General features: G+C 36.6%; 1 protein-coding gene across 3 annotated transcripts in view; it reads left to right on the forward strand.

Annotated features, from left to right (window-relative positions):
• Nucleotides 1-18,762, forward strand: part of LOC132123464 (roundabout homolog 1-like) — a 235,841-nt gene that overhangs the window by 69,939 nt on the left and 147,140 nt on the right. For 2 of the 3 annotated variants that reach the window (XM_059534081.1, XM_059534082.1), the window contains exon 3: nt 14,561-14,647. In XM_059534081.1, coding sequence (XP_059390064.1) covers nt 14,561-14,647 — 87 coding nt within the window. Of the gene's footprint in view, nt 1-5,682; nt 5,705-14,560; nt 14,648-18,762 lie in introns of those variants that run through there. The other variant, XM_059534084.1, reaches the window with a different exon arrangement.

An 18,762-nucleotide genomic window follows, 5' to 3' on the forward strand; every position in this document is an offset into this window, starting at 1 on the left:
GATGTGTGAAAGCAGAGTCAGGTGCATGCTGGAGATAAACTGAAAATATTTAGTGTCAGATTTATTTAGTTATATTTGGTTTATTAGAGTATCATTTGCTATTTTAACATACTAGGAGGACGAGGAGGTTTAGTTTAAGATTTTAATCCTTGTGCAGCATAATCCTTATGCTGCACAAAAAGATAATCGGGCTGATTTTTGGCCGATTTCCCCCCTTTCGACAATCCTAGCTATGTCCCGATTATCTTGATGGTTCTACAGATTATCTGATTTTCACTTGGTGTGAGGTGTGTTAAGAGTGTCTGAACCTGATTGGAAGAATGTCGGAGCCGCCCGATCACGAATATTCAATATTCAAAGTTTAATATTTACGATCAGAAATCCTGATATGTGGGGGGAACCCCGAGGACAAACCCGCGCACACTCTGGAGATTATCACATGAAACTAAACAATATCCAATCAGAAAGCGAATGATCATGTTCTTAAAGAGTGATGTAAGATCTGATAACAATTATTTAAAGTTTATTTAATAAGGCAATTTCAAAGAGAATAAGATCTATTTTCCAAGTGATAACCGAGAACAACAATTATAAAAAAAACATAGCTGTGTGATTTCCTGACCATTGCTCACCTCTAGCTCACTCTGTAACTTGTACAGACCATGTCCCCGCCGTCTCCACGACTTTACCCAAACCCTTTTCTTATTTTTCTGTGAATTTTCTGTGAAAATCATTCCAAACACTATCATTGCAATTTCTTCCTGCATATCGTCCGCAATGCTTATTCTGAAGTCTCGCGAGATTTTGCGAGATTTCCTGTGTTCATAGTCGAGACTCTGGTTGAAAATCTGTTTGTTTGTGGTGTGTTGTCTTTGTCACATCATGGCACACCACACACTATACCATCTGTTGGCCAAATTTCAACAAGACAGATGGTACTTTCAGAAAACTTTTTTCAGTATAAATGACTTTACAAAATGCATTGTGTCCACTAACTTGTGTAGATTCAGATTTGGAAAATGTAAAACATAAGATTCTATTCAGATATTGTATTATTACCTAATGTAACTAGAGATTTAACTTTTTAACCTGGCACAGGTCATGATAATGTGTTTTTCCATTCATTTTCACCTTTAGAATTTTCACCAGCTCCACTATGAATCACATTTCAATCTTTGAATTAAGTACTTTTATTATAGTACTTCAGTGGTAATATAAAACTAAATGTGTATATTATGTTTGTGTGTGTATGTTTTGAGAGCATAGGAAATGAGTTTTTGACATTAACAGATCAGAACTTGAACGTGAAATTGAGAGACAGCACCCTCAGGGGTCACTGAGGAAATGTTCAGAACTGTTACAAACCTTAAAATAAAGATCTTACAGAACCTTGGCAGAAAGATAACTAACTAAAAATGAAATGCGGTATGATTCTGCAGAAGAAAACATCATATGTGTGAAATTTATCAGTGGCATTCCTCAGGGCTCTATCCTTGGCCCATTTTCACTTTGATTTACCACAGTGTTGATTTCTACTTTATAAGCAGACTTTCTTTTACTACTGGCTACATTACAGCAGAGAGCTTTTGAAAATAAAATGAGCATCCTTCCATTACCTATCAGAGTTCAGGAAGTGGTATCTGATGTGCGGTCTAATGATGCTCGCTCATAAAATGTCCATTTAGTCGCACATGCTCTAGGCTGCAATTACATGCATGAGCACAGCTCACCTTTAAAAGCGATAAAGTCAGCCGTGCTCAGCAGCTTGCAGGTCACTGTCATAACCTGTAAGTAAACTCAAATGCATTGTTAACCAGATAAACACAAACAAACACAATTCTGGCTTATGTTTTATATGAGGACAAACAGAAAGTGAAAAGAGGACAAGGTGCTCTGGGAAAGTTGAGTGGATGTGATAAATAAAACAAACATACTGTCAGGTCTTGTTCAGACAACAGAGTGAATATTTGATCCTTCTTCTAGAATGTTCTGACTAAAGGTGGATTTTATTTCCCTCGGTGGCTGTTGTATAAAACTGTCAATTCAGTGATTGCTGAGGAGCAACATGATCTCACTGAGAGAAGAAATGGACACGATTATGACTTGTGAAAGCTCAGGGAATGCATTTGCTTAAGAGAGTGAGAACAAAGGCAGATGCTGTCAATTAATTTTTCTGTATGTATATTCAACTGGCTCTCCCTCAAGGTTGCCTATGTAATTTCTTGCATTACCAAGTCCTTCAAGCAGCTAATGTATCTAAATGTGTACAGTATGAAAGCAGACACTTTTTTACACTTTCACTTCTACGTGCTTACTCATACTCAACTTGAAATACATTTTTGTATGTTAGAGCTATAGTGTAGTTTAGTATTAGCCTGGCTCCGCCCTCCTACGTACTTCCGCTCAATTTCATTTCCCTTCAGTACTCCGTCTGGGTTTGCAGTTGTCACAGTGTCTGGGTTGTGTCCCTGGGTTTCCACTAGATGTCCTCCTTTCTCACGGTGTCTGTCACCTTATCACTTCCTGTCTCCTTATTTGGTCACCTTCCTCCTTGTTTAGGTAATTGATTGTTCCCCACCTGTCTCCTGTTTCCCCATCATCCTTTTGTGTATTTATACCCGGTCTGTCTGAGTCTGTGTCACGGAGTCCTTGTTTAATGTTCATGTTTAACCCGTTGTCTTGCCCTTGCTGTGTGTTCTTATCTGTTTTGGTTTATGTTTGGATTCTCTGGTTTTGACCTTGCCTGGACTGTTTACCCTTTGGATTTGCCCTTTAATAAAGTCACATATCTGCACTTGGATCTCTCCCGTGGTTCTTTGTAACACCGATCGTGACAGCAGTATATTCTTAGGTTTCCAGAACCAAATTTTTTGTAGGACCAATCAGCGAACAGAGGGAGTGGCTGAGAACGATGACGTAGTGCATCAGTTTGAGTTGGAGTAATGGCAACGGAGATAAACGTGAGTAATGCTATTTGGTCCGTTGTTGCAAAACTGCCGAATATACAGAAGTTAAAGCCGGAGCAAGAACAATGTTTGCAAAGTTTTGTTGGTGGCCATTATGTTGTGGCCCTCCTTCCCACGGGGTTCGGGAAAAAGTTTGATTTTTAGCGATTGGCTATGGCAGATCCTGAGTGACTCTGGGCAGATCCAATAGTTTAGAACTTTAACAGAGAACCCGCCTACAAGGAAGTAAACGTTTCTCAATGGAGCGAGGCCAGACTCTCTGTACAAATGAAATGTACGAGAGTCTGGTAGAACCAGGCTAGTTTAGTATAGTGTGACAGGTAATTTGTGTGTTAATTACATATTTGAGGTCTTTGGCTCACAAGATCACAGTTTATATGTCCTGTAGTGTGCTGTAGGATAAATGAAAAAAAAAAGCTTATCTAAAAAAAAAAGCTATTCTTCTCTCATTTTAGTGTTAAAAGTACACGATTATTCATATGTTTAGGGTCATTAAGATATGTTTTTAAATTTAGAAATGGATTAAATTTATCAAAAGTGACATTTAAAATGACACTCTATATAAAGATAGATATTGTTAAAAAGATTTATAAAAAAATATCATATGAAACAGTTATTTATTTGTTTGTTTATTTACATATTTATGTATTTATTTACTTTACACTTTAATTGTAATTTATTTGTAATTTTTAATTTAAGCTAACAGGTATTCACTTTTTTGTTATAATAAATCATATAACAAACTTTTTTTTTTTGCTATGTATTTTTTTTATATAGATTTTATTATTTCTTATTTTCAGATTTTGTCTGTACTTCAGCTTGTATGTAATTTCAACCAACAATTTTGTCCATAATAAATTGAGTGTAATTTTTTTACCAGGAAGACAAAATTTTCAATGAGATGACATATGAGACGAGAAGAAAGTATGGAAAAATCAAGATACATTTTTTATCAAGGAAATATTTAATGACCCATAATTGAAGAAACACCCCTGTATGTAACCTTGCACAATTGTAACATCAATCTACATTTTAATTGATATTCTATGTGATTGTGTCAGTGTGCTTGAGCAGGTGTGTGTGTGTGGTCTTGTCTTAAATATAGACAATGTGCATTAGAATAATAAAGACTTGTGCGATAGGCCAGCTGCTAATTAAAATAAGAACCCAGATGCACCATCTCTCATTTAGAGGTCACTGTTTCACGTCTGCTGCTCTTTCATTCACAATCTCTCTCACTCTCTCTCTCTGTGCTCCAGGAGGTTTGAGGTGTCTTTAATTAGCCAACAATGAGCGGTGAATCTCAATTACTGTACGCTCCACAAGGTCAGAGCTCAGAGGGACTACTGGCGAAGGGCGACGCATCTGAACCTCACAGCATCTGTGGAACCAATTCGGGCTTTGGACAATTGAAATGAAATGGGTTTTTAAATGAAATTGCTTTTAATTGATCAGATTACCTGGGAAAATCGTAGACGTTAGTATTGTGCTCTGTGTAATATCCTGTTGTAGACAGCATAGACGTGTTGTTACCAACAATGACAGACTGATATATCAGACTCAAATTCCCTACTCACATTTTTTGATAAAATACAGAGAGGGTTTTAATAGCTGGACTTTATCTCACGCTTTTTTGAGAGTCAGCCAATAAATTAAAGGCTCTGAGAGGCAGTCCATTAGGAAAGGGGGGTGGGGGGGGTTGCCTCAGGGGCTCTTGGGATCTGATAGAGGTCATAAGGTCATAAGTCTGCTCAAGAAGGAACTTATGGAGTTCAAAGCAGATCAGAGAGTCCTTTGAAGAAGAGTTTTCTTTCCTTTTCGATGCCCTCATTTTCACACATATATGAACACAAATATTGATTGTGCACACAGGCACACTGCTGTAAAATACACTGTGTCCCGGTCAAGGCACCTTCTCTTGGGGTGTTACTAACAGGAGAGAAGTGCTCCTCAAAACACATGTTGCTGGTATGTTACTTCTACATTATCATTTTGTTATTTGCTACTTTAATAGGTTTCTTAGATGTTGTAATTGATCAGCTTTATCAAACATAGTAACATAAAATATTAAGATTATCTTATGAAAGTTGATGCGTTTTCATTTGGCAACTCTGTAATACGACAGAATTATCCATTTCTCATTGGGATTTTTTTTATTATTATTATATTCATTAATTTATTTGAATAAATTTAGTATTTACCTTGATACAATTGTATTTATAAATATTTTGTATTATTTTTCAGTTTTATTATTTGTATTAATTTTAATTTTTATTCATGTTTTAGTAGTTTTATTTGTGTGCGTTTCCTTATAGTTTTTATTATTATTATATTTTTTTTTTCAGGTTTAGTTATTTTAGTACATCAAGTTAAACGAAATAAAAATATTGTAATGAAACTAACTGAAAGTTTTTTTTTCATATTTAATTTTATTTCAATTAGCTATAATAACCCTCGTATAGACTTTCCAATTGACATTGAGTTTCATTTTTCCCCCCTTTTTTGTAATTAAATGTCTTGTTTTATTTTTTATTAGAATAGGAAGATTTTGACATGCTACATCTCTGACACTAGGGGCAGTATAGTTTTTACCTCAAGTTTTAAAGAGGAAGTATGTAATCTTACAATTCTCACCAAGAACTGGGGTCAAAATGTGAATTAACATGAGCATCGCTCTACGGTTGAGAATCTGGTGAGATTGTTGTTAGTAAATGCAAACTTGACTTCCTTTCCAACAGGTAAGCCTGGTTACCCTACTTCCTTGTTTACATGAGCTTTTTAGATATAAGCTAAATTTTACTGGCTGGATTGTTACTGGAGGTGGCAATTGGAGGTATTGGAAATAATCATTATTTTGCTAGTTAGTCAAAACTAAGAGACTGTAAACTGAGAACGTGTGGAAAAGAGTTACAGATTTCCAGGCCTCAGAAATATAGACATCTCTGTGGAATCCAAGTTCTATTAGAGGACGAATCCCGCAGAGTGTGTCTTTGAAATTGTAATTGTAGATTACAACATTATTTCCCCTATTATATTCCTTCTAGATCACTGGATGTTCACACGTAGTTAGATGCTCTGATGTGAAGTTTCAGGACACTAGGCCTTTTATTAGGATATACTTTATAATTCTGAGCACACGCCTAAATATGCTTCAGCGATGGAGCGATTCCGTTTTGGCCACAATAAGGAAAGGACTTTATGGCAGATAAGCCAGATGGTGGTTAAGATGGTGTAGATATAAGGAATATCTCATTCTGTTCCTGAAACATTGTCATTTGCAGTAATGTTTTATATTTTCAGAGCTTGCATGAAGGGTCAGTAGGTGAATATTTAACTTGCACTTTAGTTTCTAGCAGTAAATGATTTTGAGCAGTAATTAATTTGCATATACTTTGAAAAATAAAACTGTAGTATAGTATTTTTTAAATGTGAGAAAAAAATAAGTGGCTATTGCTCTCCACCACAATCTGTTTGACTTTCATAGAAAGTCACCTATACTAAAGAACAGACTCATTATTATTAAGATGAAATGTATGTACATTTTTCATTATTTACATTTTTTTGTGACTATTTCAAGTATTATGATTTTATTTGATCTCATTTTACTTTTCATTCGATTTTTGTCTTAAGATAAAATGTTCATCTTTAATTAAAGTTACTGTTCCATTGTTTTATTTATTTAATATTTGAGTTTAGTTTAGTTCTCTCTTGGCAGTTACTGGTAATGTTCAGATCAATTCCAGAGTGTCAGGGCAGCACTGGACACATTATTGATGGCTGTTGAGCATCAGGACCATCACTCCTCTGTTACCAGTGTCATCTGATTTGTGTTTAAGCAGATTCAGCATGATAAACAGACATAATGCATTATAGACCCCATCATGACCATGACTGCTGCTTCCAGATTTTGTTTTGAGAGCTGTGTTTACTAAAAAATAGAATGAAGCAGAGCGGAGGAGGGGGAGGAATGTGAATTCTTCTCCTCTGATTAATATGTTTGGTTAAGCCTATGGTATGGGTGTCAAGCCAATCGGCATTCTGGATACATAATTAATCAACAGCTACCAATAAACAGAGGTGTTTGTTTGTTTGTTTAAATAAATAAATAAATAAATACTGGTCTAAATGCATCAGTATTTCAGATTAGTAAATGACCTGCTAATATTTCAGGTTTAGTTTAGATATAGAATAAATATATCACACACACAGACATATACATTGTTGTTGTTATTATAAAAAATAAATATATTACGAAATATGAAAAAAATATCACAAATGTTATTTTATATTATTTGTTTTGTACATTTTTATATTAGGATGAAATGCACATATATTATTTCGAGTTTTTAAATTCATTGACCAACAAATAAATAAATATACATATTAAAGAATATTATTTAAATAATAAAATGTATTATTATTTAAAAAAATCACAAATAATTTATGCAATTTGTGTGAATTGTGTGAGGTATGTGGGTGAGTGGTGAAGTACAGTAGGGCTGAAGGCAACATCTGGTTTGTGATGACTGTAACTGTAACTGTCAAGGACATATAATACTGGTATTGTGTGAAACCAGGGATATGAAGAAGTGTGTTTGTAATCATATACACAGGTTAAAAGAGGTCTCTGTAACCTGAAGGATCACATCACATCGTATGCATCCTGTATGTCAGCTAAAAAAACTGACAGCCGGGTGGAGCACATAATGTTCTCTAATGAGATGCGTCTCATTCTAATGAAAGATTTCAATTTGTTTTATGACCTGTAATTATGCTGTCACCAGTCAGCAGTCCCTCAGACTCAAGCAAAAACAAGTTCAGGTTTGATTATGTGATGGGCTTAAAGAGTGCAATGACAAAAGAGGCTTTAGAAAACGCATCATTGTTTTTTTTTTCTGCAAGACAATACGCTTGCATAAGATTTTCCCAGAGTTTTCACATAATATAAAGAGTGAAAAAACAAGCCCACCAGTACATCATGTTTCATTTTTAAGCTGCATTATGAACAGTTAAGTACTAAGTTGCAGCTTCAGCAACATCAGGTTTAAACAGATCATTTATAACTCTTATAAATGCACTTTAAGATCTTTAATAAATCAAGTCATCATGGGATATTAAATACCTGTGAGTAGACCGCAATCCCATAAAATACTCCATAAAAGACGGATTTCCTTTAGAAGTTCTGCACATCCATATCACTTGTTTGTCTTTTTGATAGTTTTATTGTGTCACTGAAATGTTATATGCAAATATAATTTTTAAGCTTGTTAATCATAATTGATATAATTTGTTTTATAACTCATAATCTCAGCTTCCCTGATCGCCCACAAACGCCTTCCATCATCCACTGCCCTAGAGCATAAAGCATTTATACAGTGTTGATATACTGTGAATTCTTTACAGAGTAATCTTTCAGTAGGAATTACACCCACTCTTTCCCACAGTCCCCTCAGGTTAAAGATGACAAATCCATTCAACAGCGTCATTCTCCTTCAGCCAAGATCTGTAAGCGAGGAGCTTGAGCTCTGAGACATTATTTCCTGGTATGTTGATAAAACAGAGCAGCGTTTAGGGTGCTGGGTGGGGTCTTTTCTCAGAAGGGATGCAAATTCTGCTGTGGAACTGTTGTCAGTGAAATGCATATAAAGTAGTGGCACATGTCTGTGCATGTATGCATGCATAAAAGTGTGCAGATGTGAATGTTTGTTTGTGAGCCTGGAAAAGGCAGATAGGCTCTTGCTGTTTGTTCAGCTTGCCTGACTCTGGATCAGACGGCTGGTGAACTGTGACCAAAGCTTTCAGCTGAAAAATCACACTCTAATTATTCTTAAAGTGTAAATTATCTGCACCGTTAGATCCTCTTTTTCATTTGAGTGAATAATTTAAAGAATTTCATTTTATTCTAATAACATGATCCTTTGAAATTCATAATTGACTGTTAAAGCGCAGTTTATAAAAAAAAAAAAGAATTATATTATCTTAGGTTATTTATCTTTTTGAGCTTAAAACACACACACACACACACAAAAAAAAGCGAAGTACATACCATATTTCAAATCTCATGAATTTTAAGCGATTGTTAATTAAAAATGACTTTCTACCTGTATAAATCTTGAGAATTGTTTGGCTTATTTCTAAACCATTTGCGATGTTAAGGACATGTTGTTTTCCAGTTAGAATGCCACAGAAAGCCTCTATAACAATTATTGAATCATTTCAGGGTAAGTGAGGTTAGTACTGGCAGTATAAACCATCTTTCTTTCACTTTCACCCTCACACATGCAAATAAGTCAAAGAATGTATCATCATTAAGTAGAGATTTTTTTTTTTTTTTTTTTTTAATGAAACCTTGACTCTTTTGCCCACAACAAAGTGCAGCAGTGGTTGAAGATTGATGTGATTCAGACATGAACATGCGGTGGAATAATGCTGCTTCAAAGCCTGGAGCTCTGGTGAATTAGCAGAGGTTCTGTCACACTCTTAATAAATCTAGAAGAATTCCCCTTCTATTGTCATGTTGGCACGCAGCGGCTGTAAGGCTGTTGAAAGGCTTTTTCTAATAGAAATAGAAATTTTGAAGGACCATGACCTTGAAGGAATGTACCCTGGACCTCAGAGTTAGTTTTTAGAATGAATGTATCTGTATGACTATTCTTTATGGAGCAAATGATTATTAACATCATTTTAAAATAACAACTTTGCACTCACCAAGGCTGTATCTTTTTGATAAAACATACAGTAAAAACAGTAAAAGTGCTAAATATTATAACATTTTTTATTTGAATATATTTTAATGTGATTTATTTCTGTGATGCAACACTGAATTTTTTGCATCATTACTGATCTTGAGTGTCATATGCTGATTTGCTGCTCAAGAGACATTTCTGATTTTTATAAAGATACAAACATGTGTGATGCTTAATATTTTTATGGATTTTTTTGGATTTTATGGATTTTTTTGGGCCAGGAGTTTTTGATTAATCAAAAGTTCAAAAGAACAGTGTTTGTTTGAAATAAAAATAACAGTGTAAAAAGTCTTAGTCACGTTTGATCAATGTGTCCTTTTACTGACCCCTATACTTCTGAACAGTAGTGCAACTGGAAAAAATTATTTGAAAGTTCTCAAAGTTTCACTTTTAAATTTCAAATATATTTTTAATGTACTTTTAACTTCTTTTCTTTTACCTTTGAGTCACCTTTTATTCATATTACATTAGAACAACAAAGGATGCCATTGGTTTCAAAAACTTGATTTGAACTTGAGCCGCCAACATAAGCACCAAGGCTCAATTTATCATTTTAGTGACTTGAGAATGGCTTTTAAGTACACAATGACCTTCAGAGACCAAATAAACTTGAAGAAGAGCTCAGAGAAAAAACCTTGTAAAGTGTATCTGTCGGATTGAAGGTGGCTTGTCCTTGTGGCGATCATTAATCATGGCTGTAACTCGGCTTTTATAACGCTGCATTCAACAGCTGTGCCCTTTCACCACAGTCTTCAGGACCTGAAGTGGCTTTCATTTAGTCGTCACAGAAGAGCTTATTGTACTGAGAGCTTTAACCTCTGTGGCCTGAGCGATGCCCATCATGTGCTCTGTTTAGCTGCATGAGACCTCGCCAGCTGTTCTGACTTTCACAGGCCTGTCACGAGTTTGACGTAGATTGATTGGATTATTCCTAGAGCACTTGAAACCGCGATGACCGCGGTGACTCACTGAGCCACAAGCATTCGCACCGGTGCTATTCAGAAGTTCTGCTTGTAGAATTCCTGATGTTTTTGGACAGCGGTTGTTGGATGTGTTTCAGGTCAGGTGGTCAGAAGATGATTGGAATGGTTTGTTTGGCGTTTGCAAGCTTAGTTAAATATGTGAACAAGCACGTGGAGAATACATCAAACCACATTGCTCAAAATAAATGAGGTTGGGAAGCCCCTCAAAGCTAGTCTGCCTTGCTTTATTTTAAAAATTAAGTCATATTGCTTTATTACCAGATGAACAGTCTTAACTTTGCATTAAACCTAATGGTGAGTGAATGTCATTGTCTTATTGCATTGACTGCCATTGCACATTTGAATAATGTACTTGGCATTTACGACCCTCAACTGGAAGACGGATTCAAGTGGATATTGCAGTTAAATTTGAATTACTTTTTATTTAAATTAGTCTGACTTTAATTAATTTTACCTTTTATACCAAAATCAAGCAATCATGTTTAAAGGTATCAAACAATATTTAATGTTACTTTTTTATTTATTTAATTTTTTAGATCCCTTCTTACTGAGATTGTTTTGTTGTTTGAGTGATTTTATATAAGCACGTTTGTTTTTTATGTCATAAAAAGACAGAAAAAACAAATTAGATGTCTTTTAATATCTCATGTATTTATCTTATACATCAGTATGATTGGAGAAAACACTTCTTGCTTTAGGTTCCAGCTTCTTTTTTTATATCTTTACAGAGAAAGATTTGTCATGATAGCACAGTTTGAAATAAAAAATGCAATTAAAGATGTTTCATAAATTTTCTGAGATATCTGTTTTTCTTATACAATAATGTGAAAATGTGGAGAACAAATGAAAACTTCTTAACTAGATTCCTTTCTTTTGTTTTTCCCCCCTCAGATTTATGCTTTGTTTTTTTTTTTATTAATCATACAGCTCTACAATATACTGTTATTGTTTCATTTGTTTCTATTTATATTTCTCTTAACGTGCCTTAGGGGAAACATCTGAGACATTTGAACTTTCATTGAAGTTGAAACTTCACTAAAACATAACGACGAATTGCATTAAGTTTCATAAGCTTTAAAAGAGCAATAAAAAGTGGGCCAGTACTAACAACCTCAAGAGCACTATACTGTAGATATGGAATGTCTATAAACTTTATTTAATATTTAGATGGTCTGATTCTCCTAAGCTCTGGTTCTCTCTTTCGTATAGACAAAACAGCAGATTAGAATAGTGTGCACGAGAACTTTATAATTATAGATTTTATTGATTTTTATCATTGTTGGATTGTTGCTGGCACAAGCTGGTTAATATGATTATTGCTGCATGTATCATTAAATATGATTAATTTATGGTCTTGACATATCATTTAAACAAGTTTCCAACATGATCCAACATTCGGTATTTTCAGCAAAGTGGGTACATTTTGGACCAATTCGTAATCAGAAGTACTATGTTCTTCGTATGTGTGGTTTCAAAGAGAAAGTGTTCTCTTCCTCTTTCCTGCAGACCAGCAGCTGTGTCCTTCCATACAATCTTTCAACATAAGCTTTGGTAATTTGCAGTCTAGTTGTACTGTTCACATAGTTCTTTCTCTCAGCACGTGTTCATTGTGTCCAGCTAAGTTCGATCGTGTGACTTAATTAAACCCCTTTCATAAGTCAGGTCCTTTAAGCAGAACTAAAAATGAGAAACTGCTATCAAAAAAGTGTTAAAATGTACTGATTAATACTGTGATTCATTTTCTTTATATTTCCCCTGCCCTCTCCTGCCTTCAAAAATAATTAACCGAGTGATGGTGGACTCAACAAATGGCTTTGATTTTTAAAGCCATTGAGATAAACGAACCCAATTAATGTTGTTGGGTTTATGTCTGGGCTCGCTGTTATTGAACTAGTTCATCACCTTCTCCTTAAATCAATAAAGCCAGAAAACGAGAAAGCAGGGTGTGTGTCTAAAAAATAAGTGGGCAGCCGGGGCTTTGGGGTGCATGGGGAACATCTTATGTAGACATGTCAGCTAGCCGCATAAGGTTTGGTTTAATTAGCCATCAGGGGAGGAAGGGCGTTTTGGATTGGTTTGTGTGGATCAGGGCCATTTGAATCTGAGGGAGCACCAGGTTTTTGTTTGTGTGTCCTCCAGGGCATCTGGGTACACCACCTGTCAATGAGTTGTGAAGCATACTTTCTAAAACCTACCATAAATCCCAAATTTGGAGCTATAATATTCAAGGTTTCCTTGTCTACATTGATTCCCCTTGGGGATATACAATATTTGTAATATTTTATAAATATAATCAAAATGTATAAAATTTATTTATTTATATATATATATTTTTTTTGAAGTTGCATGCATATTATCCCAAATAGCTGATCTTTAGATGTAAATGTAAATTTTAAGCTTATACATTTATGTGTAGTTCTCGTGTAGAATTTTGTGAATGTTGGCTATTCCAGTTCTTTGGAATTCTGTGGGTTAAGCAAATTGTGTAGAGATAAGTATGTCTGTGCTTGTACACCTGGTATTAAAATCTTATTTATTGAGTCATTTGCATCACAAAGAGCTCAGGTTTTGGTGTTTGAACAGAAGCGCTAAAGGTATGGTGAAGTCAATATGGTGTCTATACACAAACAGACAGCCTCAATTAAATATGTGAGTTCTATGTGTTTGTATGCATGCTGTTAAATGTTCATAAAGTGTCCTTTTACATTGCTAAAAGTGTACAATTGTTAAAAATGTGCAAACATGTATTTTAACTGCTTGAATGCTTCCAACACAAGCTAGCCAAAAGTCTCATGATGGTCACGACCTTGAGATTCTGTAAATGTACCCAGCGAGGTGTTTGTTGAGATACTGCCATCTCAGCATAACGCAGGCCAAAAGTGGCATTTCACTAAACGCATCAACAGAAGTGCTAGCTAGTGTGGCCCAAGTCATAAAACACGCATTTGAATTCTCCTGAAAATCATTCAAGCACTCAATAATGACTTTAAAATGTTGAAACAGCATCACCGTTCGTTAGAGAGCTCTAGCGACAGCGTGAACGAAAGGACAGACAGTGGTCACACTTCCCCGAGCTCTAAGTGTTCCCCAATGACTTCCTTTTGTTTTGCCTATCTGCCTTTTATGCTCCATAAATGATGTCAATCTTCATTCACGATCCTGACGGTCCTGACAGGATGCTTCCCAGTCATCTGGCCCATTCTGAGCCCCTTTATATTAAACAGGCTCCTTCACCTCCCCTCATCCCAAATTAACCCCATCAGTGCCCAACAATGGAAGTGGGCATGGCTCCAGTCTGATTTATCCCACACTTCGCCATGATGGGGGCATCTGCCACACCCCCTGCCCAGTCCTCCCTTTCTAAACCAGGCATAGAGGAGAGCTGTAAGTCCTTCTTCCAGAAAAGCGACATGCTGATTGGGGAATTAGTTTAGTCAATGACTGTATGTAGAGCTATATAGGGTGTGTGTCAGTGACTTTGTGTGTGTCGGCCTACTTCTGCCCATGCGCTGCAAGAGGGCACACATTGTCACTCCTCAGACATACACATAGACGATCAAGGCTAACTGCACCTCTTTAGGCCTGTAAAGAGAAGAAAAAGGCCACATTTAGGACTTACGCCCTTGGGATTCTCCAATGGATTAATGGCTAACAATTGATTAACACCTTGGAGCTTGAAGATTGAAGTGCTTTCTTGACATAATAATGCAGTTTGGAGGTTGCAATTGCAGACCTTTTAAAAGTTGCTGTCTACAGAGCCTAGTACTCCTCATCTGTTGGTATCAGGGATACTGGGGCGCTACCATGTTGCCGTTGGCCCAATATTCTTTGCTTGAGGACTTAGAGTCTGTGTTACTTCCAACAGACACGGGGACTCAGGAGGGGACTAGCAATAGGGCCACAGAGGCCCCCACTGCAGAACACGATGACGACAACACTCTGGGCTATACAGGTACTGCTTCTTATTTCTTACCTAAAAATACTGCTTTGTATTTACCATCGAAGAGCTTCTCTCAAATATCTTATTTACTTTATATAATTTATGTATTACTTTATAACATATTTACTCTGTTGAAGGATACTTCCATGAACTTTTGACATTTTTGAAAGATAAATGAGGGGCTGCCTGGTGATAACATGACGTTTTTAGGTAGATATGACCCGTTTCTGATCCAATCATTGCAGTTTCTTCTGTAGAGTCTCTTATTCCGCTTGGATTTTCAAGAACTTTGCACAACCTTCACCTTAAGTCCGTCAGTGCATCTGTATTGAGCGACATTTTCCCATTTATAATCTGTTTATATTCTTTACAAATGTTACTTAAGTCAAGCTGTGGAAATTGGACACCCTTTCTATGTTATTTTCGGGAGATATGCCTGGAACGTTCTGATGCTTATGACACAAAGGTGTAGAGTCAGCCAGAACCTCAATTTCCAGATTAAATGCACTCAGATGAGATGAGTCAATCTGCGAGAGGAGATCCCTGACCCTTTTTGCTTAAGTGGAAATAGAGTTCACCTTCTAGGGCCCTCGGGGCCAGAGCAGAGAATCTCCTGCAGTGTGTGTGCTGTTATGTCTGGAGAAAGCTTGCTAACATTCTGAAAGGCGGCTTTGGCTTCGTGGGTGATCCAGTGGAAGATGAGAATAGCTGGTATAGAGCCTAGAGAATGACACTACAGCCTCAAGAGAGCACTTTGTTTCACAATTTCACAAGGACAGAGATACTGCCTGCCTGACTGTGGTAGAAAAAAGGTACAGTTCGAGTATTGCTGTGGACATTTTTCCACTGACTTAGTCTTCCCCAACTCATAATACAGTTACAGAGCTAGAGGTTTGTAATGTTATGTATTGTCAGAAGACACAACAGACTCTTTTTATATGTGTATTCAGTTATGTTTAAAACATTTATAAACATTTACAGAGCTCTTTATAGAAATAACTCGCTCTGTTTTAGAACCTGTCTTCCCTCGTACACTACTGTTTGGGGTTGGTAGGATTTTAAAAAGCCTTTTACGTTCTCATTAAGTCTTTTTAATGATATTGTGGAATATTATTACAGTTCAAAAATGGCTTTCTATTTTAATAATATGGATTTTCAGCAGCCGTTACTCCAGTTTTCAGTGTCACATTATCATTTAGAAATCATTCGGATATTGTTATTTGGTGTAAAAAAAAAAATCACTAACCCTAAACTTTATGTTTCGTTTGGAAAAGGTTGATTACATATGTAATGTTCAATACTGGACCAATAATAGTATATCTGCTATATATCTATATATTGTATATGTTATATATATTATATATGTTAAAGCACTGTACCCCTTCTCTTTTTTCTCCTGTTTTAAAATCAATTGTGCATCACATTTCTGTGTATGTAGAGCGTTCCAGATAAGTCACTTAGGATGTTCCATTTAAGCTAGTATGTTGTCATAGAAAGTTGCCTATGTAAGTAGTATGAAACAAGGCAGCTGAATAGGCTTTCCAACAGAGCTGTAATCTTTGTAGACTACTTTTGTGCAAAGAATGGCCATGTATTTTTGTCTCAACCCTTAGCTTCAAAAATGAGCATCAAAGATGCATCATGTTGGATTCATTTTGTATAACTGTTTGTGAAAGCAAAACAAATCTCTCGTGAGAGCATGTTTATTCCTACTTTTTGAAACAGAGACTGTAGGAAAATGTTTATCCAGACATCTTTGGCATTTCATGTGTATGCCATAAAAGCTTTCCGTACCTCTTATTGAAGACTGAATCTTTGAAATATAATGAAAATCAATGTATTGGGTGGTATGATAAAATATTTAATCTGTTTGTGATATGTAGTCTTCTTCTTGATGCAACAATACTGCACATATTATCATGCTGCGTAATAGTTGTCTGTGATGCTTCCAAATGCACCTGGTTTTCTGGGCGTGGCAGTCTGAGACTGAATTAGTCCCGTCTCCTGTGCAACCTCATAATGGGGTTCTGCCCAGGCCTTAGAGTCCTGACTTTGAAGGCCCCACAATCATTAGTATGACCGCCTTCCTAATGCCTTGTATTATTAGGGCCATGGCTTCTGCCTCAAGGGCATGCAAATGCAAATCTCCCACATGTTTAGGGTTAAATTTTTCCACCCTTCGTGGAACACAAGCACTCTTACAATGGAGCTTATCCACAAAGCATATTCCCCACAAATTGTTTGCTTCTCCCAAGGGTGGAAAACATGGCAAATGCGGGTCCTTCCTTTAGGTCCGATCCCACTTGAGATGTAATTGCCTCCACCACAGTCAACCAGAGGGTTTTCGTCACAAGAGGAGAGGATGTGGGCTCTTCTTATATTCATTTTCCAATATCTTTTCATCACAAATCCTGGAACTTTACTCACCCCATCTCCCAGGAAATAGGGCCATCAGACTAAACTCTCAATGCTGAACCAGGCTAATTCTGTCGAGAGTGGCTGGAGTGCTGTGGAGAATGAAAGGAGCGGACTTGTTGGAGATAAGAAGCTGTTGGTGTTGAGGTTCTCATTATTCTGCAACACGTCTGTTTGGCATGGGATAAAGAATTTAAATTTGTTTATTATTGCAGCTGAGATTAGTATGGGTGAAGGAATACAAAATTGTCTCTTTGTTGCCAAATGCTAGCTAAGCGCTATTTGGTGCACAAAATTAAATGGCTTTCAAAATTCCAAATAAGTAGTAATTTTTAAGCTTGAGGGAAAAGAATGTTCAACGACCCCCCTTTGGTGTTGAGTCTGGAGGTCCATATGGTCCCCTCATGACTGTCAAATGAGTTTGCACATGACTAGCAGATAAAAAAAAACAAATACTCTTGCTGGTTCCAAACCAGCATATTTAGAAATGCTGACATGTAGCTTAGAAAAATTCTGACGCACATCCGACTAGCCAATTGGTAGCAATGCTATATTTAAAATGCAATTTCCACATAAATGGTAACCTCTATCAGTTTACTTGAATAGGGCAGAAAATCACCCCCCAAAAATCCTTGAATAACTCAACAAGAGTACTTTAAAACTCTCCAAAACTTCCCAAACTAGAGGGTGGCTGGAGAATTTTCAGCTGTGCCAGTTGCCAGAGGCAAAGTTATGAAAGTGCATCCAAACAATTGCACATTTTACATTTACACTGAATTTCTCTCACATGTGGTTTTGTCATGGAGGAGTGAATTTGTTTAGTCATCACAAGCTGGACTCTCTGCTCGCTGGGGCATGAGAGTACATGGAGGGTGAAAGTTCTCGCTGAGTGTCATAAATCTGCATGGCACCTGCTCCCCCGCACTCCTTCGGCATGTGTTGTGAGGTCAGTGGCACTGCATAAGCTGTACATCATATTTATAGTGCTCATCGCTGCAACCTGCATGTTTTGGCAGCTGACGGCAGCAGGGAGACAGAAAGAACCCTTGCGGTGTTTCTGTCGGTGGAAGGACATGCTTTCAAATGCAGAGGACATGAGAGAAGGAATGTAAGAAGTTTGGGAGGTTGAACATTGGAGCATGTGGGAAGGAGTGTGAGGTGAAAAGTAACTTTTTTGGTCATTACTGCAGAGGTCTATCTCACATGTGAGTTCCAGGTGTTAGACCATGTCAAACATGTTGTAAATCCACCCGTTTGTGGTGCAGATAAATCCGCTTCAGAGAAATATATTAATTCACACACACAGTAGGAGATGTTTTTGTACGTCAATGTGATTTGGAAAGTAAACGCTCAAGAATATGTCAGTTTCTCCGTAAATCAGAACGAAGCGCCGTGTGCATTCCAGATAAATTAAATCAAACTGAAATGCAGGGTTTTCAATATTAATATATTGAAAACCCTGCATTTCAGTTTGATTTAATTTTGTTCAGTTTGTCCAGTTGCGTCATTGTAACCAGCCAAAAGCTATACTAGCTCCACTCTGTTAGAATGAAAATTTCAGACTCCATTTGAGATTCAGATTTTCTGGTGCTGAATTAAATGCGGCATCTTGGTTTCTAGGGTTTTTGTAAGCTGGAAAATGGGTGGAGGCAACTGTCGAGCAACACACCTTTGCAAAGGCCAACCAAATTATAGATGCACAACTCTGATGT

This window comes from Carassius carassius, chromosome 41, assembly GCF_963082965.1.
Source record: "Carassius carassius chromosome 41, fCarCar2.1, whole genome shotgun sequence".
Classification (NCBI taxonomy): Eukaryota; Metazoa; Chordata; class Actinopteri; order Cypriniformes; family Cyprinidae; genus Carassius; species Carassius carassius.